Genomic DNA, 25,122 nt, shown 5'->3' on the forward strand with positions numbered 1-25,122 from the left:
GTCCTTATCCAGAGATTCCAAGAGACTCTAACTGAAGAAGGCCTCCTAGCAAACACCATAGTTTGATATAAATTGAACATGTGTCTTCTTCTCCGCCTCTGTTATTTGTAACTGTGACATTATCTTTATCCATGATCTAGTCCTTGGGCTAGCTCCCTGTGGCTAGTATGATCTTCTGTAAGGAGGACATTTATTTTCTTAATATTTTTGTCTCACATTCTTTAGCTCCCTTTGTCGCTGGACATCCCTATTTTCCAGATGAAACCTGCGATCTTAAAAGATGAAAATCTGATTGGTAATCATGTCTTCCTTTTCAGCATACAGGGCTTCATATTATTCAGGCATCTGGTTGAGCTCTTCTGTCATCCCTGAGCTGTAATTTTCTTTAACTTCCTCAGAGGCCCTGGATTATTTGTTTTTTCATTTGCGCGAGCTGTCCTCGCCAGTAAGTATATTTTCCTTAAAGCTTCATGTGAGTTTGGTTATTTAACTCTTGATGACGTTTTGTTCTGAAATCCACATCTTCCAGCAGTCATTGCACCGTTGTCTTTAACACAGCCTTAATTCCTCCCTTAGATTCCCCCTACTCCTAACATTGTTTCTCCAGCTGTACATATTTTTCTTTCATGTGTCATATGTCTGTCCTGAACTTCGTTATGCTATCGATTTATTGCAGTGAAGTCTACTATTTTTTTCACTGCTGTTCGTCACACAATGTCATCATTTCCTCTCGATATTCACTGTTTTTTTTCTTTTCTTTTCCTCCACATATGTTCCCCAATCTAATATCAGTTTCTCTTTCCCGTTCCCCTGCATCTAGCATACTTTGGCTTCAGTAGATTATTCTCACATATCACATTTTGATATTTGCAATTTCCCGCATTCCAGTTTTGCAGCATTAATTCCATACTATCATATCTACTGCACCCTTCACTGATGATTGTTCTTTTGTGGCGACATGGTATTAAATAACCTGGTAATTTACCCTATTTAGTAAATATCAGATTACATGTTTCCGTTTCCAGCTGTTCATTTACGAATACTGGTCATGCTTTGTTCAGCAGTGGATGCATTTTTGATGAAAATACCAGAATATGTTCTTGATATTGTAATCGCTCTTTTATGGCAGAATAAAATTTCGAGATAATGGGACTTGTATCTGGACTGAGTTGAGACGCAAATGTAAGTGAATCATCCTTCAAGCAAAAGGACAACCCCTCTGTATACGGGCAGTTCAACGAAATATCTTGAAATCATGTTTGATTGAATCCAAAAGAATTTCTAGATTATGTTGTTTTTTATCCTTGAAAATTGGCAATCTTTCTTTGGGCTCATCAAGATTAGGAGTTTCGTGATTTTCCTGAAATTGGTTCTGATTGTTGCACAAATTGTGATCAATGCAAGGTGAAGATAACGACCAGTGATCAAGCTCAAAACTCCTATAATGATAAATGGTAATGGTAATTTATATTTCTATTATTAACCTTATAAGAAAATTGTGATTCATCCTTTGTTTGTCTTCACATGTAACTGTTAGGCAAAAGTTCTTCCGAGTTTTTGTTATAGCCATCATTGTGATTATGTATTTAATATTTGACATCGAATGTGCCACTACAACATATCACTGGGTCAAATATTGTCTGACGTTTTTCATACCGAGGTCTTTCTTGGCACACTGATTTTGACTATGGATAACTTCTTTTACCTGATTAAGATGCAGAGCTCACGGCGGGTGTGACCGGTCGACGGCGAATGCTTAGTCCTTCTCGGCACATGCCTCACCTTTAGTATATCCAGGGGTCCATGTTTGCCCAATTTTGTATTGATTATAGGAGTTATGATATTGATCACTTTTCGTAATCTTCATCTTTCAGTCTGCATCATTGGCTGCATTTACAGTGTAACATCCATTTATGTCATCATCTGTGGTGGCATCATTTTAATTCATTACATGGCGTTTTGACTTTTCTGTTTCTGTTATAGGCTGACTGAGAATTTCATGTTCAGATACTCTACTCTGCCTTGATATTTCATCTTGCGTTTCCTCCGTTTGGAGTGGAAATGTTTAATTTCCCATTCCATTCACTTCAGTGTTTTGATGTTCCTCATTTGTTTGGGATGGAGTTGTCTATTTCTCAAATACACGCCTTTCTCGTTTTTCTTTTGTTTATTTAGAGATACAATTTATTTATCAGAAAAATAAGGTTTTATCACCTTTTTGTCACCCTGGTTCAATAACAGCAAAAACAAAAACAAAAACGCTGCCGTCAACTGTTACAGCACTTAGAGTGGACATTGCCTTTATTGAAATGGACTTTACCTTTGAAGTTGTTTTTATACTTGCTAGGCATCTATTGGGATATGACGTCATTCAATTTCATTCCCAAAATGCAATACGGCAGTTTCCGTATGTGCATCTACCATAGTTTCATTATTACGAAAGTGTTCAAACATTTCGGACATTTAAAGCAAATATCACTTATCGTAGTTTATGCTAAGGTGTGTAGTTGAAACTACAGCATTCATTGTATTGTGTATGCTTATAATATCACAATAACAGTCGTAAATAGTTATAATGTATTTATTTTAATTCAGATTGTTGAATTTTTTGTATAATGCTATTAAAAACCAATTGATAGGCGAGTAACCTTTCACAAAATCGACATGGCAGTATGCCAATAACAACCTTATTCAATTAGATACACATATATGAACCAGATGAAGAAGACTAAATGATGTTGACTATGATATATTGACTCCAAATATGGATGAAAATAAAAATGGTTGATAGATAAACTGTCGTTGATACATGCAATGTTGAGTTAAAGGTCACATCAGGGTTTTTTTTCTAATCACATGGCCAACTTTCATTAAAATACAATTACAGTGACAAACAGAATAAACCCGCTTATATGATTAAGAGACAGAGTTTCCACCGAGTTTGACCAGTGGACACGATATTTTTACTCCTCCTAGTCACCTGATCATACGTCTGGGTTGTTCAAGTTTCCGCGTTTTACAACTCTAATATTTTTATACTTTATCGCAGTTGTGATTTACATCACGAGCCTTATTTTCACCTTTTCTTTGTACAATTCAAACTTATGCAATACAGACTGATTGATCAATGTTCGTTATCTTCACCTTGCATCTAAATATCAGGAAAATATTAAAGATTAATATTAAATTTAGTTACTCTTTAGTGGACATAAATAACAAATCCAACATAGAACAACATATGTAGCGCTCAGAAAAAACATCAACAGTGCACACGAGAATGAACCAATTCAAGATAATGCCCATAGTCATAACGTTGTTTAGTGTTGTAAAATATACAATCTAAGTAAGTACCATTTGAAAATGAATGAATCCGATGTATTTAAGAAGTTGTCCATTACAATATCAGGCAGAGGTCGGCACATGCTATCTCTCAGATTTTCATGAAACTTGGTGTATAGGTTCCTGCTGACCCAAATATTAAATTTGCCAAATAAAAAGTTTATATCATGTTTAGTTTGGGTTCGACATTGAAAAACAACTTCGTGCAAAAAGGTCACGAAATATTGGAAACAAGTGCTATGTTTGAACAGCTCTAAAATGACATATAACTAAGAAATAGAGAAAAACAATATTTTATATGGTAGATATACACTATATGCAATAACAAAAAAAGGGTTTGTGTGTGTATATTCATCCAATGAATGAATTTATTAATTGTTAAAATTGCACATATTTCACATCAATATATTTTACAAGATAATGATCAAAATTTAAGATCTCATAAAACCCAATACAATGTCTCATCAGAAATAAATTATGTATAACCAGAAACTTGAAGAGGTGTATTTCAAGTTACAAAAATAAATTCAGTGGTAAAAGCAAGGTTTGATGGTGAAAAGTTGAACTGAAATCTCCAAATTTTCAATAAGTGCAAAAAGGTTAACTACTTAAATGAAGATTGTTGAACTACATAAATAGAAATAAATATGAAGTAGATATAACAAATCAATGATTAAAAGATTAAACTTCATAAAAAATTACTAGAACATATGAACATTCAGAAATAAATGGCATGTCTTTGTATACAGTCTATATAATAAAGACCAAAAAAAAAAAAAAAAAAACATGCCTGTGTGAATCATTATATAAAATTTTACAAAGTTGATATTTTGATGTCATTTCTGATAGAGGATTTGAGATAATAGTCAATTAATTAACACACATATATGAAGTTAAAATTATTAGTAAATGAAATTTTAATCATTTGCCTAACAATAACAATCTTAATTCATTCACTCGCATTACAAACTTAACATTGGCAGATGTAGAAGGGGAGGGGGTGTTAAAACATGCCATCTCCCTTTCACTGGGACATCTAGATAGTTATTTAACATTAACCAGAAATTTGTTAACTCTCTTGTAAAGCATGTCCATTTGCATTCATGAAATGATATGCCAAATTTCATTTTCGGCCTACATCAGATTGGTAGGACTTTAATGCATGTTTACTCTGGTGTTGAAATAGATATTGACCACTTCCAGATACAAGAAATGTTTGTTGAATTTTACCCAGTGACGGAAAATGTTCAAAAAGCATATCCAATTGATGCATAAAAGGTTAATTAGCAATGAATAATAAACATATATATTTTATCAATTCATCGGATATGACCTAATGCAGATCTTAGATCATTTTTTCTGGACCGCTAGAAATTATGAAAATTGGTACTGAATGTATATTGATACATGTATATTAACAATTGATACATTAGTATGGTATCTTATTTTACCACTCTCTTCTAATTTATGTCTAATGCCATAGCAGTGTTTCTTTTGAATATTGGTTCACAAACAGGGATAAAATTTGTCACTTCAAAAATTGAGATATGCTGCAACCATAGAGTTAAAGTAGTGGTCATCATTTGATTATCTTTTTCAGCTGCAAAGTTTTTCTATGAAATAACTGTCAATAGATCTAGATTGAAGTGAAACTATAAGTTATGCAATTCCCCTTATAAATTCACAAGTCTTTTGTCTGTAGTAATTCTATGTTCTCTCTAAAGCCTCTTCCTATATTGGACTCAACTGAGATCTAAATAAGAATTAATGGAAATAAAATGATGAACATGTTTAAATAGCACTGTAAGCAATGCACTAAGGAAGTCAAAATCATATGGTTGATATAGTCGCAAGGTCAAAGGTCATGGTATAACATAAATTCTGGTCATTACACATTTCATGTGAAACAAACTAACCCAATACCTTATCCCCCAAGATATAACAGATCTGGCAATAATGAATGTTTTTCAAAAGTAGGTCAACAAGGTCAAAGTCAGAAGTTCAAAAGTAAAGCTCTTTTCATTAGTGATCTCTAATATGTGCAATCTATATCAAAGCCCAATCCAAGGTGGTTGAGAAACTTTATACCAGTTTAAAGTTTTTGAAAACCATGCTATTTTAAAGACTAAGGTCAGGTACTAAATTAAACGTTTGGTACTAAAGAATATACACATTTGTATATCATTATGTAAAATATCAATATAATAAAATATGGGTTAAACTTCAAAACCAAGGTCACAATATCAAACAGCATGGTATCAAATGAAAGTACTTTCCATAAGATATCTAAATACTAAACATAAAAGACTAACCTACGTTATATACTTCAGGAGAATATAAATATGAGAGCCCTATTACTAACATGAGCAAGTTCCAGACATACATGACCCCCCCCCCCCCCCCCCCCCGACTTTAGTCGTGGGCGCATAGTAAAAATGAATCAACACAACTTAGGTACATTTGCATTTTGAAAGGATTTAGTGTGGCCCTGCTAACCTTGAAACAGAATTTATATTAATTTCCTGTATATTCCCATATCATACTTTGATCTCCTCCATACCCTAATTCTTTAGCCCCTGAATTGAACAAAATAAAATTTACACTACCTGAAGATCCTTGCTTATGAATATGACTAATCATTGACATACTCTTCTTGAGAAGAGGATTGTTAAAGATGATTCCTTATATTATCCCTTATAAAACTTTGACCTTATAGCCTCATCCTACACCCAGCTCATGAATTGAACTAAATCCAATCTACACAACCTGGGAATGCTTGCATAATTTAATTACATTAAACGACCCCATCCTATTTTTGCCTTTTCTTGATTATCTCCCTTCAAAGGGGGCATGGCCTTTCATTCAAATGAACATGAATCTCATTCACCCAATGGGGCTTTTGGTTTGTGCCAACTGCAAAGTTTGATTTAAATTGGTTCATTGGTTCTGGAGAAGATGGAAATCGGAAAAAAATATTATCACAATGATAACAGAATCCAGACATTTTTTTTTTGATGAAAAAAGCTCTCTTGAGTCTTCAGCATTTCAAAACATCACCTCTGATTTATATATATATATATATATATACGAGGTAATATTTGAAATGTTTTAAATAAGAATTGTCTGAAGAAAGTTTAAAGCTTGTCGAGTGGGTTAAAATCTTTGATAACAGTCATGAATTAAAAATACATGAATGTGCATGAGGAAATCATCTGTTGTGTGTGTCATCACATAAAACTTCAATATGAAGGGTCAAGGTTGTAAGGCAAAAATGTTACTATCATATGACATAAGGAACACACATTTCTGTAATATCCAAACCCCATTTCTAACCATTGTTATGTTATTGTCAAAGTTAAAGTTTTTATATTCTACATCTATGTCTGTCAATTGTGTTAAAATAAAACGATTGTGACATCATAACTTTGGATCCCTTTGATCAGGATTTGTCTCAAGAAATATACATGTCAAATGTGGAATTAAGCCCTTATCTGTAATAGTTCTAAACTTACATAATTTAAGAAGCATGACAATATGACAAGGTCAGATGTACCGTGCTCAGAATTTAAAATCGTTTGATTGAAATAAATAAATATACTCACTGATACAGTATGATAATTGGCTTACAGTAGCGTTGATTTGATTATCATTATTTTCCAAATCTGTAATGAAATGGGTGTTTTATTCATTATCAAGCTTTAGCATATACATGTATGTCACACCAATACACTTTAGTATCTGTGTGCATGCATACATGTATCAATCATCAGATTCTGTGTCATGTTAAACCATCTGATTTTTATAATCCATTCAGCTTAAATTTAGAGAAAGAAACAAGTAAATTAATGATTAATTGTAAATCTGTACATGCAGTTACTACATTAACCTTTAACCCCACCCCCACACACATAATGGTTCGTAAGTTGCAAGAACTTGTTTCTAATCCTTTTGTATATAGTATATACAATAAAATATGTTCAAAACAAAACAATGGTTCTTATAGTTGCATAATTACACATATAAATATATATTATTATTTTTATAATAATTGTTCAGTTTTTTGTCACATACATGCACGTATATATACTACCCTCTCACACTGATTCATTCATTCTTTAATAGTTATTAAATCTGGGAACCCACAAAACAAACAGATGTGAAAAGTAGCTAGTAAAAAAAATCAGTAAAAAATAATCTGATATAATCTTAATATAGATATGTACATAGTTTGCAGGACAATAAACATCATTCATTTTTATAAACACTTATTGATTGTTACCACCTTCATCTTGTTTTTGTGTGATTCTATTGTTTCTTAATTCAAGGATTTGTGGATGAACATTGTGTTCTACATATTTTAAAAATCCCTACTGTTACATCAAAAAACAAAAACCCAGGTTTATTCAATTTTTTTTCTAATGTAGGGATTTGTTACTTTAATCATTATTTAAAAAAGAATCATTTCATCAAATGAATTGTTTGCATTGACACATCACGAGAACTTGCATCAAAATTGTCTAGCAATCAAGACAGAGTTTTCAAAGAAAAATGACACAGAAAATTCGACATTGATACTTACCACTTCCAACGGGAAAAACCACTGACAACTTGAAAGAGGAAAACATATTTCCATCAAAACATTGAAGTTTATTTCTCTGCCTGCTTTACACTTTCCTTTGTGTAGTAGATAACAACATTTGGTGATGGTTACCTCTAGTAAATCCCCAAAGAATCGCAATTACCTCGGCATACTAGTAAGCATCTGCACCGTGCACGATAGTTTAAACAGTTACACTTTTTCGTCCAATTCGAAGTAAATTTACCCCGATCTGTACAGCAGGAGGTCAATCTCGTTTGAATGACACACGCAGTTCCAACTTTAAAATATCTTAAATATCCACTTTTGAACAATTATTAAGGGTTGACAAGTCCCTAAAACAAGGACCACTCCTAGAAAAACTTCACGTTTATATCACCTGTCAGCCATATCTGTTTAACCACGAAACTTTGATAAGGTCCGTGCTGAATATTTATTTTTCACCATCAAATGAATAAAAAATTAATTCCACGTTTACACTTGATAAAAGAAATCGAGATAAGTGAGATGTGTTCTAAATAAATACTTTTTTCTTCGGATATTACAATTTATGCAAGTTTTGGATCATTTTACATTTTTTACGTCAAGGGAGGTAACTCAATTTACTGGCTTTTCGGCTACTTCTGTCAGTAAATCCTCAACAATTGCATTGTTCCCCAGCAATTTTATTGTTTCATCTTAATTATTAAGGGAATTTCTTCAAATAGTGTCTATACTTTTTGGACAACTTTTATTGTATTGGGTATATTTAACTTTACAAAATGATCGTTTTCTATAGATTATATAGGGTCCTCGGATTTATGAAATAGGCCTAGTTTTGTCACCTAACAATGTTTTTTTGTGAAATTCACTTTACATACGATAAAATTGGCGTATGACTTTAACTTTTATTGGGTATGAATAAAATTTTGGGGAATTGGATGCGCCAGCCATATTATAGCTACTGCCTGATAATTGCAAAAGACACATTTTAGATGTGTAAATTCAAGCCATTACATTTGAAAACAATATCCATTAACAGTTGTGATCTTGGGTAAATAAAGAAGTTAAGTGATTGTTCATAACGGTCATACATTCACCAGTCCATGCACAATAAGGTCATTTGCAAAATGGAAGTTTGTGTTTTGCACGCTGAAGTTTATTTTATTTTAAATCCTGAGTGACCATATACTGGCCTATGTTGTATATAACCTAACCTCGTACAGTTTACGCTTCACATAATCCGTATCAGTGATTATAAAGTTTGAACTACACTACTCTAGGTATATATCGTATGATATAGGTCATAAGTTTTGAAACCACCGTGCACAATGTACATTGTGTGGTGTTACAGTACCAGCTACGTTTTTCTCGAAATGATAAATGATAGAACACGATACAAGCACGATATGATAAGATATATGTAGGCTAGCTAAGCTACACACACAATGCGATGTTATAAAAGAAAAACCTGATAAACGCAAATAAAGCTCTTCATGATAAACGTAAAACGTGATGAACGAACATCACAATATATATGATCAACGCGAAATGTGATAAACGCGCTACACCATCAACGTAAGAAGCGATAACTGATCTTCATGATGGACAGACAATCTGATAGAAATGTTGTAAATTCAGAAATAACTTAGACAGAACGAAATGTTGAGAGTTACAAGATTATGTTGATATTAATTGAAATATATCAATATTCACTATGTACCAGACAGGTATATCCAAAAACATCCAATTGGAAGGCAATAATGTATTTGCACAAATAATTACCATGTTTTTTGTTTAGTTATGTACTTCCTGTTATAAATGATGCAATTTTTCAAAGATGAATATGTGTTTCTTCTGTTCAACGTAAACCTTTTGCTATCAGTAAAGGAAACTCCTTGCAAGTGAAATACTCAAGTTTGAAACGCCTTCATTAACCTGAAGGCAGATTTATATTTTATTTGTTTACTCATTTACTAGATGAAGACACTCGCAAGCGCAAAGAATTGAATTGTAGCTGTTGACTTTTAAGATTTGGGGGTTTTATACATGAAGTTTCAACTTCAAACAAACATTAACACAGGAACCACTAATATAATGTATATTAAATTGAAAACCGAAGCATTCATCCCTTTTAGTTTTGAAAAAAAAAAGATACCTTGACTTATGTTGACTGCGTAGTAGTGTGATGGAACCGGGCATATGCAAGGTGAAGATAACGAACAGTGATCAATCTCATAACTCCTACAAGCAATACAAAATATATAGTTGGGCAAACACGGACCCCTGGACACACCAGATGTGAGATCAGGTGCCTAGGAGGAGTAAGCATCCCCTGTTGACCGGTCACACCCGCCGTGAGCCCCATATCCTGATCTGGTAAACGGAATTATCCGCAGTCAAAATCAGTGCGCCAAGAACGGCTTAACAATCGGTATGAAACATGTCAGACAGCATTTGACCCAATGCGAGGTTGTATTGACGACCTAGATCGTTATAACGACCATCGAATTTGCGAAATGCTGACTTCAATCGAGACTGTTGAAATTCCTGTACCATCAACTTGTTTGCCAGTAGCTTACCTCGATTTAAAAACTGACTATACCCAGAACAAACTCTTGCATATCGAATGAGTTGAGATATATACACACCATATACAGGTGATAATTGAATATTGCTACATAAATGTGGGAAGTTGACGATGGAGAAGCTGAAATCATCCCGTTTGTCATACAGTTGAGTTGTTAGTTTGCGCGTTAATGTCTACTTTCAATAAAATATCTAAGTATGAAGCAGAAGTGGACGACTCTGTGGTGTCCTTTATTTCGAGCTCACAGGGATATATCAAATCGACATATGAATGAAAGCTATCATTGTTAATAGACAAAACGTCATCGATATATCTAAAAAGTCGAATTGAAGGTCACAGCGAGAGATTTTTTCTTCTCACGTAGAAGTTTTTGAATAAATTCTGCTTCATATGAATATAAAAACAGATCAGCTAACAAAGGAGCACAATTCGTGCCCATGGGAATTCCAACAGACTGTTGGAAGACCTGATCACCAAAGACCACGAAGATATATGATTAAGCCTTTACCACTTTTGCTAGACATACATTAATCAACGATTAGACACCTTGCTCACTTTATTTATCCCCCTTTCAGTTTGTACGTTAATGAACGAAACTAGTTGGTGTCTTCCTTCTCATTTGTTTCACCGCCGCAGTGGCCTATACCTTATAGACTTCACCTGACATACGGAATGCCGGTTTCGAATCTTATCTGCGACACACCTAAGTCGTTAAAACATGTAATAACATTTCCATCGCCAAACACTCGATATCAAAGGTGGATGTCACAGGTCCTCTAAGATACCTTAAAAACAGATATTCCGTAAAACAGTAGGTACAGTACACTGACCAATGGCCGTAAGTGTGGGAAAAGACCTAGATTTGAAGCCCTCCATTGGTCTTGGTTAAAGCTCCATATGAGTGACACAATCTCGAGAGAGACGTTAAACAAGATAAATCCAGTAAATAAATCCCCTTTGCTTCCGATACCCGTATGCAGTCAATTCGTGCCCAATCGGCGGATTTCCATAGGTAAGGTGTAACAACCCCACCCATTTGATTGATTGAAATAGAGCAACACTAAACAATCACCTCTATAACGTAGCAATAAGATTCATTTATATATAAATACATTAGCCAAAACCAGATGCCAATTTAGCCTCTATCTGTGTACAATAGTCCTAAACTTGTAAAAAAAAAACCATAAGGTTTGTTTACCATAAACAATGTTAAGCAACATATGGCATGCGTGTTCTATGAAAGATCAATTGAAATATACAGTTTTACCAAATATAATTCTAAACAAAAATGACCACACCCCTCTTGTCTGCGTTAGATAACGCTATATTTTCCGGTACTTTGCTCGCCAGCCTGGACAATGGATAAGATATGCTCTGTTTAGTATGATATCTCCATCTACCATTCTGCCAAATTTGCAACTATGTTAAGAGTTCCCAAACTTAGTAGATTTAGTAAATTGATAATCTATGGTTCTGTCATCGTTTAAAGTCACCATGGCTGGTATTTGAGGAGACACGTCGAATATTATCAAATGTAATATCATTCTCACTAGCAATGTCAGTGTTAAAAGAACTAGTATAATTCATACCTCCCCAGCAAGATCCACATAGATACAATGCTACAATAACCCCAGCAAGTTATTTCCACTTCACCACGTTGTTGCAGACACGTGATTGGTTTTCTAACTTTAGAAGCCTATACACAGTAATAAAAATGTCATGGTCATAATATGAAACAAAAATCATTGCAACGTAAACGATTTATTGATACTCTATTTCCCTGAAATAGCTCTAACAGTTTATTGTTATTTCGGATTTCAAATATTTCGGTTGAGCATCGCTGACGATACATTATGCAAGGTGAAGATAACGGAAAGTGATCAATCTCATAATTCCTACAAGCAATACAAAAAAGATAGTTGGGCAAGCACGGACCCCTGGACACACCAGAGGTGGGATCAGGTGCCTAGGAGGAGTAAGCATTCCCTGTTGACCGGTCACACCCGCCGTGAGCCCCATATCCTGATCAGGTAAACGGAGTTATCCGCAGTCAAAATCAGTGCGCCAAGAACGGCTTAACAATCGGTATGAAACACGTCAGACATCATTTGACCCAATGCGAGGTTGTATTGACGAACTAGATCGTTATAACGACCATTGCATTTGCGAAATGCTGACTTCAATCGAGACTGTTGAAATCCCTGTACCATCAACTTGTTTGTCAGTAGCTTACCTCGATTTAAAAACTGACTATACCCAGAATAAGCTCTTGCATATCGAATCAGTTGAGATATATAAACACCATATGCAGGTGATGATGGAATATTGCTACATAAATGTCGAAAATGTCGAAATGCGCATCTGGTGTATCAAAATTGGTACCGTATACATTCTACATAATGACCCTTGGGTACAGCCCTCTACTGGTTGACTGTTAGTCGCCGATGATCTTTACAACTCAGTAGCTAAGTACTTCGTTACTAGCTTGAACATACGGATGTATATTTAATTGCTATTGTGAAATTTAGAAATTCATTTCAAAATTAAGGATACCCAGCTGGTGCATTAACATTGGTACCGTATAAGTTTTACATTGGCCTATTGTGTGATAGCAAAGAAGCACAATCCGTTCACCAACATCTAAAATCAAATTTAGGAACTTGCAGGTTAAAACATCACTGATTGTTTTCATTAATGACAACATATTGTAACATTTTACCTACACTGTCTTTATAATCCTGTACATTTTGAATTAAAGTTGCTTTTTTGTGACGTGAATCAGTGCGAAATACACTTAGCTACACAGTACTGCAGTGTTTTCTTTCTCGGGATCTTTGTTTTATTGATATCTGTCTTGACATCGCGCGTTATCTGCAATATTAACACGGTATTCTGTTGTGATGATAGTGTTGGTTTTTCTTTCATTCTAAATATACGCTATCTATTGAGCACAGTTTGGATCAGAAACTTCTTGAAAAAGGCATTGCATTTTTTCGGTGAAGTCTGAAGCTCCGGTAAACTATATACTGCTGTGACCCATTAACAATTAATTTCAAGCATGGCAGAACAAAGCTTATGGTACATAGAAGCAATAATACAAATTGGGATGTAGTTGATAACGTGAACCTTCCAAATTACAAGTCTACAGTAGTTTTCATGATACCACTGGCTGTGATAGGCCATTGGTTAAAAGGTCCGAGAGTCATGTATTTTCGTAACTTGTCTTAAAACAGATCTCCGATGTTACGTTAGGTTCTAACACTCTAAATAATCACCAATGAGACAGTTGTGAGCGTTAAACGTTAACATAAATATATGGCGAAACGATACATCCATTCTCAAATATACATAATGCAAAAGTGTTGCAGTGATCAACCTGCTAACTCCTATAAGCAATAAAAAAAATTCCTGGACCAATGGAGTAAGCATACCCTGTCGACCGATAACACCCGCTGTGAGCTTTATACCTTTATCCTAAGTGAAAACCAGTGTGTCAAGAATGGCCTAACAATCAGAGTGAAACACGTCAAACACCATTTGACTCAATGATATGTTTTATTCTGAAACTGGATCACCATAACGACCATATAATTTGTGAAATGCTGATTTTAAACGAGGTTGTTGGAACCCCTGCACCATCAGCTCGTTTTTCAGTAGCCTGTTTCGATTTAAAAACCTGATAACACGAAGAACACGCAGAACAACTCCTTTTGTATCGAATTATGTGATCGCACCTTTCTAAATTATAATCATAAGACTGTTACTGGAAGTTCCTGTAAAATAATGCAATTGTGTTTTCCAGCTCATATTCTTAAGAAGGATAACTCAACTGACAACTCAACTGTATGACAAACGGGATGATTTCAGCTTTTCCATCGTCAACTTCCCACATTTATGTAGCAATATTCCATTATCACCTGTATATGGTGTTTATATATCACAACTGATTCGATATGCAAGAGCTTGTTCTGGTTATAGTCAGTTTTTAAATCGAGGTAAGCTACTGACAAACAAGTTGATGGTACAAGGATTTCAGCAGTCTCGATTGAAGTCAGCATTTCGGAATTTCGATGGTCGTTATAACGATCTAGTTCGTCAATACAACCTCGCATTGGGTCAAATGCTGTCTGACGTGTTTCATACCGATTGTTAAGCCGTTCTTGGCACACTGATTTTGACTGCGGATAACTCCGTTTACCTGATCAGAATATTGGGCTCACGGTGGGTGTGACCGGTCAACGGGGGTGCTTACTCCTACTAGGCAACTGATTCCACTTCTGGTGTGTCCAGGGGTCCGTGTTTACCCAACTATCTATTTTGTACTGCTTGTAGGAGTTATGAGATTGATCACTGTTCGTTATATTCACCTTGCATTTATTCACTTACTGATATTAATTGTATATATTTCTTTCTCTTTCAGGGACCTCAGAAGGAATCAAATAACAAAGATACCCGACACACCATTCTCTGGTCTGGTGAATTTACGGAATCTGTAAGTGCATTTTACTTGTAATTTTTAACAAAAATAAACGATAAGAAAATCCTCTGTATAATACCCGTTTAACGAAATATAACAATACATATTTAGGCTTGTAAAATAAAACATTAGAATCTTTATCACACATACACAACAAGTACATTCGTGTCAAGATTATTTTCAGAATCTCTAGTCAGTTTAAACTGGACAAAATATTCACGACAATGATAGTGTATACTTTCTGAACATGTCCTCTATGGAAAATTCGCAGTATCTTGTTCAGATGTATTTTAAACAGAAATGTGAATCAGGAATCAATGATAGGCATTTGTATGCTCAAAGAAAGTCTTAATGGCTGAGTTTATAATGCAGAGACTATTGTAGATAGGATTGGGTCAGTTGGTCTGACCTGAATTTTGAGTGAGTGAGTTCGATTGTTCTCGGTCGGTGTAAAATTGAGCACCCCTATGGTAGGGATATTGATAATCCTTTTCACATGTAAAACTTATTCGGTACCAATGTTGATGCACCAGCTGCTCATTTCGACAAATAATGTCTTTTCAGTGTTATATTCGATACAACTTGTGTTCTTCAAACTTTTTTTTTCGAATGACAAATAATTGGAAACTAATAACATTAATTTCAAACGATGGTGTTACTGTGTTACTAGTCGAACTCTGAATCATGACAAAGTAAAGATACGCATGCAACGAGAGTCAATCTCATATTTATCATGAAAGGTGAAGATAACAAATAAGGATCAACCTTACAATCCTATAATGAATTCAAAATAACGAGTTGGGCAAACACGGACCCCTGAACACACCTAGGACGAATAAGCATCCCCTGTCGAACGGTAACATCCGCCAGGAGCTTTATATCATGATCAGTTAAACGGAATTATCCGTAGTTAAAATTAGGGTATCAAAAGCGAACTGCCAATCAGAATGAAACACGCCAGACAACATTTGGGCCAATGGTATTCAGTATTTGCAACTATATTGTTATAACGATGATTGCATTTGCGAAACGCATACTATAAATGAAACCCCTGCATCATCAACGTGTTTGTAAATAACCTGAACTATTCGGAAAACTGACCATACGCAGAACCAGTTCTTGCGTATCGAATAAGTTGAGAGATCTGAACACGATATGAAGGTGGGAGTTGAAAATTGCTGCATAAATATGAGAAGCTGATGATGGAGAAGCTAAACTCATTTTGTAAATCAAAAAATTAATACGAAGTTGATAATGGGATAAACACAAACCTTTGGAAACATGGGACAATGCCAAGTGGTTGGTGATTAAGTACATACTGCCGATAGTATCTCGGCACGAGAAGCTATATACAGCACAGACAATGCGTGTTGTTAATTTAACAAAATCCTCTCGCAATATATTACTTAACCCAGCAATATAAAACCGCGATAGTCTCTCGTGGTTTTGACTCAAGCCATGCCTAAGCACTTGCGTTGTAAATTACCGTTTTTCAGCAGAATGCTTGTTTGAAACGTATGCCTGATCGCAATTCTGAGTATAAACTATAGATCAAATGCTGTCATGATGTTGTGGTATTCTGTTAAAAATCTGAGTATAAACTACAAACTACAAATCAAACGCTGTCATGATATATGCTGTGACATTCTCTTAAAATCCCTGTACCTTTATAAAAAAAAATCAAATGACATATTAGATCATGTCTATGGAGTCTGCGTACACAATCAGTATTTTCATTCCACGTTATTGTGTTTGTACATTCATTTATGCATTTGATTTTTTTTTTTGGAAAACCACGTTTCCCAAGCATCTGTATACATTGTAAAGTGTAACATATATCTAAATAAAGTATAATGAGGGTCAATGTTTTCTTCATTCCTCGGGTAGTAAAAATTAATTGTAATAATTAGTAAGCAAAACAATCCCTAGTTGATATGAAATAGAATCAGTCGTGATGAAAACCTAGAAAGTTAACGTCTTATCCAGTGTTCACAATTAAACGTTATATCAAATATATAGAATCAATAGTACACTATATCAGGCAGAATCAATTCAGGTCTACACTAAATGCAGTAAACAAAAACATTTCTAGTCTGTAGTTCATGATATAAAATATAGTATTCTAAATAAATCTATGTTATCGTAAACAGAATCAATCCTATTCTGTGAAGAGGTGAAGAAAGCCAAAAGTGACCAATCTATTACATATTTTAATGATTACTAAATTAGGAGTTGGACAAACACGGGCCCCTCAACATACCAGGGGTGTAATCAATCGTCAAAAGGGAAGTACCGCATCCCTTATCGACATGTTACTCATGCGATTGATTACTGTTAATTATCTTCACCTTTCATATGGAAAATGGAATTCCTATTGAAAGCAATATCAATTTAAATATACAGAAACAAAATAAACCATAGTACACAAAATCAATCTTAGCGTATACCAAGTAAAATCAGTCTTAGTGCATGGGAAAACAATCAATTTTAATAAAGACATATTCTTAGAAATTCAGAAATATACTCCATTTTATTATAGGGAGGTAGGTAACGAGGTCACCATTACGATGAGTATTTACATTGCATATAGTGTAGCATAGATACAATTTGTAACGTGTAGAGGTCACCCAGCCAAGTGCTGATCTCGCTCCCTGTTACTTTACTTGCGTGATCAAGAGAGATACTCTACAACATCACTCGAAAAGATAGCTCATTATCGAGGTAGTATAAGTTCTACCTTTTACTGTTCGCTACACACACCCCTGCTCGGGAAGCTTTGACCCGATGTTTCGCGTGAGTCCTTTCTGATTTTTAGCACCAGCTTAGTAAGGACATCCGCTATTCCCGACGACAACAGTCTTCGTTTCCGGACGAAGCCACGTCCTTATCGAGATATTCCAAAATACTCTAACTGAAGGCCTCCTAGCAAACACCAGAATTTGATATACATTGACAACTTATGTCTCCATCTCAGACTATGTTGTTTGTAACTGTGCTATAGATATCTTTCGTCACTACCTGGTAATAGCTTTATTCATCATATTGTCCTTGAGTTCACAAATAAAGACGTTTAGCTTCTTATGACTTGTCCGCTCTTCTGTAAGCAGAACCTATAATGTTAATATTTTTGTCTCGCATTCTCCAGCTCCCTCTGTCGCTGGACATCCCTATTTTCCAGATAAGACATGCGATCTTCAAATATGAAAACCTGATTGGTATGCGTGTCTTCCTTTTCAGCCTTGATCTTGCATCTGATTGAGCTTCTCTGTCATCCCTGAGCTGTCGTTGTCTTTAACTTTCCTAGAGTATTTGTTTTTCATTTGCGCGAGCTGTGCTTGCCAGTAAGTCCCCTTTCCCCAACCTTCCTGTGAGTTTCGTCATTTAACTCTTGATAGCGTTTTGTTTTGAAATCTACATCTTCCAGCAGTCATTGTACAGTTGTATTTAACACAGCCTTAACTCCTTAGACCCCCCTCCTCCTAAGAGTGTTTCTCCAGCTCTACTATTTTTCTGTCATGTGTCATTTGTCTGTCATAAGCTTCGTTATGTTCACGATTTATTGCCGTGAAGTAAACTATTTTTTTCACTTATTTGCTTCAGTTGTGAATTATCCCCTTCGAAGATGACACATTATCCTGTTCTTCACACAGTGTCCTAACTTCCTCTCGATATTCACTGATTTTTTATTTTTTTTGGTTTCTTTTCCTCCACAGCTGTTCCCTGATATAATATAAATTTATCTTCCCCGTTTCCTTGCATCAAACAGGATGTGGCTTTAGTGGATTATTCTCACATATCACTTTTTGATATTTGCAAATGTCCGCATTCCATGTTTGCAGCATTAATTCCATAATATCATATCTGTTGCACTTTTCAGTGGTGATTGTTCGTTTGTGGCGGTATCGGATGAAATACTCTGACCATTTACCGTATTTAGTAAATATCTGATTGCATGTTTCTTTGTCAGCTGTTCATCTACGAATACTGATTTTGTTTTGTTCAGCAGTGAATGTATTTTTGATGAAAATTTTAGAATATATTCTTGATATTGTCTTCTCATGTTCTGCAGCTGAGTTCCATAGATTTCTAGCAAGGTAATGATGTAATCGCTGTGTTATGGCAGAATACAATTCAGAAATATTAGGCCTCACAACTGGACTAAGTTGAGTCGCACATGTAAGTGAATCATCCTTCAAGCAAAAAGATAACTCCTCGGACTCTCTATGGGCAGTCCAACGAATTATTTATGAAATCATGTTTGATTGAGTCCACAAGAATTTTCTAGAATGTTTTGGTTTTTACCATTAAAACTTGGCAATCTTTCTTTAGGCTCATCACGATTAGGAGTTTCGTGATTTTCTTGAAATTGGTTCTTTCTTATTGTTCCACAAATTGTGTCCACTGTATTCATTTCCATATTCAAATATCCCTACATTGTTACTGGATATATGGTAATGAGAGTTTATATTTATATTATTAACCCGATAAGAAAATTGTTATTCATTCTTTGTTTGTATTCACATGCAGCTGTTATGCATATTTTCTTCCAAGTTTTTGGTATAGCCAGTATTGTGATTATGCATCATATATGTGACATCGTATGTGCCACAACAACATATAACTGGGCCAAATGCTGTCTGACGTTTTTCATACCGAGGTCTTTCTTGGCAACCTAATTTTAACTATGGATGACTCCGTTTACCTGATCAAGATACAGGGCTCACGGCGGGTGTGACCGGTCGACGGTGAATGCTTAATCCCCCTAGACACATAAATCCACCTCTAGTATATCCAGGGTTCCATGTTTGCCCAACTCTCTATTTTGCATTGCTTATAGGATTTATCATATTGATCACTTATATTACCCTCTCCTAGTTAAGATTAATCATTGGCAAGAATAAGATACGTGTTCACCTATTCATTATGTTTACACTTCATTAACAGCTAAAAAAACGCTGTCGTAAATTGTTACGAATTTATTTGATAAAGAACAAGTTTGAAAATTAACAAATCTATTTAATTAAATATTATTACAATAAATCAATAATTTCAAATTGTTAGTGTCCTTGACTCAGTGCTCTCTTCTTTACTCCTACCAACGCTAACCGTGACTTCAGAAATCTTCACGAGCTCTTAATTTTACAACTGGACATCTGATTGCTGACAAGTAATTCTAATCACTAACTCAAACTGCTAGCGACATTCTGTTTTTTGATTCAGATTGTTGAAACTTATGTATAATGTTATTAAATTCAATTGATTGACCATTAATCTCTCACAAAATTGAGATGTTAGTCTGTCAATAACAACTTTATCAAATTAGATACACAGATGTGAACCAGATAAAGAAGACTTAGTGGTGTCAACTATGATATATTGACGCCGAATATGTATGAAAATAAAAAAAAACATGTTGATAGATGAACTTTCGTTGATATATCTTTTGTTGAGTTAAAGGTAACATATTTGTTTTTTGTAAACTAGTGACCAAATTTCATTGAACTACAATCAAACTAGTGGCATGTGCAAACACAATAAACCCGCTTATATGATTAAGAGAAAGAGTTTGGACCGAGTGTTACCAATCGACACGATATTCTTACTCCTCCTAGTCATTTGATCCTACTTCTGGTTTGTTCAAGTCTCCGCGTTTCCCAACTCTATTTTTTAAATACTTTATCGCAGTTGTGATTTATATCATGATCGTTATTTTCACCTTTCCTTTGTACAATTAAAAATTGTGCAACAAAGACTGATATATATATATATATATATATATATATATATATATATATATATATATATATATATATATATATATATAAATATCAGGAAAAAATAAAGGTTAATATTAAATTCGCTTACTCTTTAGGGGACACAAATAACAAATTCAACATAGAACAACACATGTAGCGCTCAGGAAAACACCAACAATACACATAAGAATGAACCAATTTAAAATAATCCCCATAGTCAAAACGTTGTCTAGTGTTGTAAATGTACAATCTAAGTAAGTACAATTTGAAAATGAATGAAGCCGATGCATTTAATGGCAAAAGACATATTTTCGATGTGTAACTTCAAACCATTACATTTGAAAACAATTTCCATTGAAAATTGTGATTGTGAGTAAATAAAGAAGTTAGTTGATTTGTTCCTAGCAGTCATACATTCACCAGTCCATGCAGAATGGGGTCATTTGGAAAAGGAAGTGCGTGTTTTGCACGATGAAGTTTCTTTTATTTTAGATTCTGAGTGACCATATACTGACCTGTGTTGTATACAACCTAACCTGGTGCAGTTTATGCTTCACATAATCTGTTTCAGTGATTATAAAGCTTAAACTACACTACTCTAGGTCTATACCGTGTGATATAGGTCATCATTTCTGTAAACAACCATGTACATATGTAGATAATATGGTGTTAAAGTACCCGCTACGGTATTCTCGAAAAGATAAACGATAGAACACGATACACGCACGATACGTTAAGATACACGTGGGATACGATAGGCTACACACACCATACGATGTGATAAACGAGAAAAAAAACACCTGATAAACGCAAATACGATAAGCGCTCTTCATGATATATACAAATTGTGATAAACGAACCTCACGATGGATCTGATCAACGCAAAATGCGATAAACGCGCTTCACCATAAATGCAAAACGCGATCAATGATCTTCACGATAAACGGAAAATCTGATATATATGTTGTAAATTTAAAAATAATTTAGACAGAACGAAATGTTGGGAGCTAGAAGATTATGTTGATATTAATTGAAATATATCAATATTCACTATTAACTAGACAGGTATATAAAAGAATCAAATTGAAAGGCAATAATGTATTTGCACAAATAATTATCATATTTTTTGTTTTGAACTTGCTGATATAAATGATGCATTTTATTCAATAATCAACATGTGCTTATTCTGTTCAACATAAACCTTTTGCTATCAGTAAAAGACAATTCTTGCCAGTAGAAATCCTGTAAGTTTGAAACTCCTTCATTAACCAGAAGGCAAATTGATATTTGATTTGTTCACTCATCTACTAGATGAAGACCTGCGCATGCGCAGAAAATTGAAATAGAGCTGTTGAGTTTTGGGTTTTTGAGGATTTACACACACATTTTTCAACTTCAAACAAACATTAACACATCAACTACTAATAAAACGTATACTAAATTGAAAACTGGAGCACCCATCCCTTTTAGTAATGAAAACAATGATACTTTGAATTCTGTTGACTGACAAATGTAGGTGTTGAAATCGGGTGGTGTATGATTAAGCCTTTACCAGTTTTGCTAAATATACATTAATCAACGACTATTCACGTTCCTCGCTTTATTTACCCCATTTCAGTTCGTACGTTAATCTACGAAACTAATTCGTGACCTCCTTCTCATTTGTTTCACCGCAGCAGTGGCCAATAGCTTAGATCATTTGCCTGACATGCGAATCTCATCTGCGACAGACCTAAGTCGTTAAAACAGGTAGTAAGAATTACATCGCCAAGCACTTGACATTAAGGATGGTTGCCACAGGTCCTCTAAGACGACCTTAAAAACAGATGATCCCTACCACGGTAGATACAGTACACTGCTCAATGACAGTAAGCGCCGAGCAAAGGCCTACATTTGAAGTCCTTCATCGGTCTCGGTTACGCCTCTATATGAGTGAACAATTCTCGAGATAAACGTTAAACAGATAAAATCAATCGATAAATCTCCTTTACTTCCGATACCTGTATGCGGTCACTTGGTGCCCAATCGGCGGATCTTTATAGGTAAGGTGTTACAACCCCACCCATTTGTTTGATTGAAATAGATCAATGCTAAACAATCACCTCTATAGCGTAGCAATAAGATCCATTTATATTTACATACTTCGTCTCTCTCTGTGTACAATATTCCTAAACTTGTTATAAAACCTGATTTTTATACCAAAAACAAAACAAAACAAAATTTGAAAATTACATTCTATACTTATGTTGAAATTCCTTTCAAATGATTGAAGGAATGATATCATCGTTGATAAGGTTATGTAATTACAATAGACTATTTGTAATCTGTCCAATCAAATAAAACAGCATAGATATTTCTTGACCCACGCTACTATTTTTTTTTTTCAAACTTTTCATTTGAAATCAGGAAACTATAAAATATATGGACCTGAATAAATACTACAACATAACATCAATATAATGCATAGTGACATACACTGTGCTTGATATCCTGCCCCAGTGTCTCTTTTCTTTTAATGTATATCATCTGGTAATGCAAGTTAGTTTTGGCTGAAATTTTACCAGACCCCAATATCATTTCAACAATTAACCTTTCCTGGAATGTGAAATTGAACCAAATAATATTTTGTGTAGCAATGGGGTGTATTTTGCATCAAGCAATAAGTTCACCACAGATTCAACAATTGCAACTACATGTACTGACTGTTTAAAAAAACAACTACACGAGATGATATTTCTATACGTTAGATATCCCTACACTATGAATGCTAGTTGGTACTCAAAAGTAATTTGAACATGTTCAAATCCATATCTTAATAGCGTCAAATAAAATGAATAAATATAAATAAAAGACGACTTGTTTTATTAGCACTTTTGAAACGGTTCAAACATGATTGTGCATACTGTGTATACTCTAAAAATCCTTTACCAAATATAGAGTAACATCAAGGTGAAAGGGTAAACTGGCTAATCCATTTACGTAACAAACATGTCAACCATAGGGTAATTTGGATAATAGGTGAAGATAACGGACATTGATCAAGCTCATAAACAAATGATACGTGGAAACATGAACAAATAAAATGTACTCGTGTCTTGTTTCATCGGGGAATGAAGGTATGTATCATTGCAGAAAAAAGGCATAACCCAGTATACGGGTTATACATTTTTTCTGCAAATTATTTTCTTGTTTATTTAACAGTGAAACTAATTTTGAAATGAAAGAAGCTGACCAAGTTAAAGGGAATCGATAGGCTTCTGATATACGAATAAAAGTCATTGCTCTTTAAACATTTTCTATTCATAGTGGTCAAAGTAGATATAGAAAACTTAGTAGATGGTCCATGCAAATGCAAGTTTACATTTTACAACCTGTAAGCATTGAATTAAGTTTCATCCGTGTGGTACAGTTTTCCGTCATAGATAATATGACAAGTGTAAAATTTCGAAGTAGGTCAAATTGCCTTAGTTAAACAGAGAAGTTTCAGATTTTTTCAGGTAGTTTCGATGTTTAGGTTACCTATTACACACAGGTGAGAACATCTGTTGTTGTTCTTCGTGAGTCGTCCGTCGTTCACTAACATCGGAATAGTTTTAACTCTTGGTAACTAATTTCAAAGTATTTTAAAAATATATATGAAGGACCTTTGGAAGAGGAGGGCACAAAATGAAAATACGAGGACAGCTGCACTCCCAAATATTTAAGAGCGGGGAAAATGTCCATTCTTTAAAAATAGTCGCCTCTACAACCATACATCTGTAAAGGAAAATAATCCATATATAGCAGGGAGGTTATCCACCAAAATTGTAAATTCATGCTCCTCTCGGTAGATGTTAGACTTCAGGGCTGATGCAAATTTAGTATGTAATGCTTTTAACCAAATATTTATCTATTATGTTCTACAATGCTCTTGATACTAAAGTGAGATTAATTGTATAATTAGAATAAATATATCATAGGGAGTAAACTTTTGGTCCCAGGATGCTGCCGAAATCCTTGCAGGAGTTTCTGTTTTTATTCCTTGAGTCACCCATTTAAGCTTCATCATGCAAATTAATAATAAATATATTTAGGAAGATGTCAAAATTATTAATTTCGCAGCTGCATAATATGACAGGTCAAATAAGTCATATCGTATCAATGTATAGAGCTCAGGCGGGTGTGATCGGTTGACAAGGGATGCTTACTCCTCCTAGGCACCCGATCCCACCGTGTTTGCCCAACCCTCTATTTGTATTGCTTATACGAGTTATGGGATTGATCATTGTTTATTATGTTCACCTTTCATTGTTATAATGCTCTACAGGTTATATTTTGTTTTCATCCAATGCTACACTCTCAATGTTTTGCAAAACCCTTATATTTGCTTCTGAAGAAAAAAATT

General features: G+C 34.5%; 1 protein-coding gene across 1 annotated transcript in view; it reads left to right on the top strand.

Annotated features, from left to right (window-relative positions):
• Nucleotides 1-25,122, top strand: part of LOC130049293 (leucine-rich repeat-containing protein 70-like) — a 1,034,056-nt gene that overhangs the window by 38,856 nt on the left and 970,078 nt on the right. The window contains exon 2 of the mRNA XM_056146708.1: nucleotides 14,926-14,997. Within this exon, the coding sequence (XP_056002683.1) occupies nucleotides 14,926-14,997 (72 nt within the window). The remainder of the gene's footprint in view (nucleotides 1-14,925; nucleotides 14,998-25,122) is intronic.

Source organism: Ostrea edulis, chromosome 8 (genome assembly GCF_947568905.1).
Source record: "Ostrea edulis chromosome 8, xbOstEdul1.1, whole genome shotgun sequence".
NCBI classification, from domain to species: domain Eukaryota; kingdom Metazoa; phylum Mollusca; class Bivalvia; order Ostreida; family Ostreidae; genus Ostrea; species Ostrea edulis.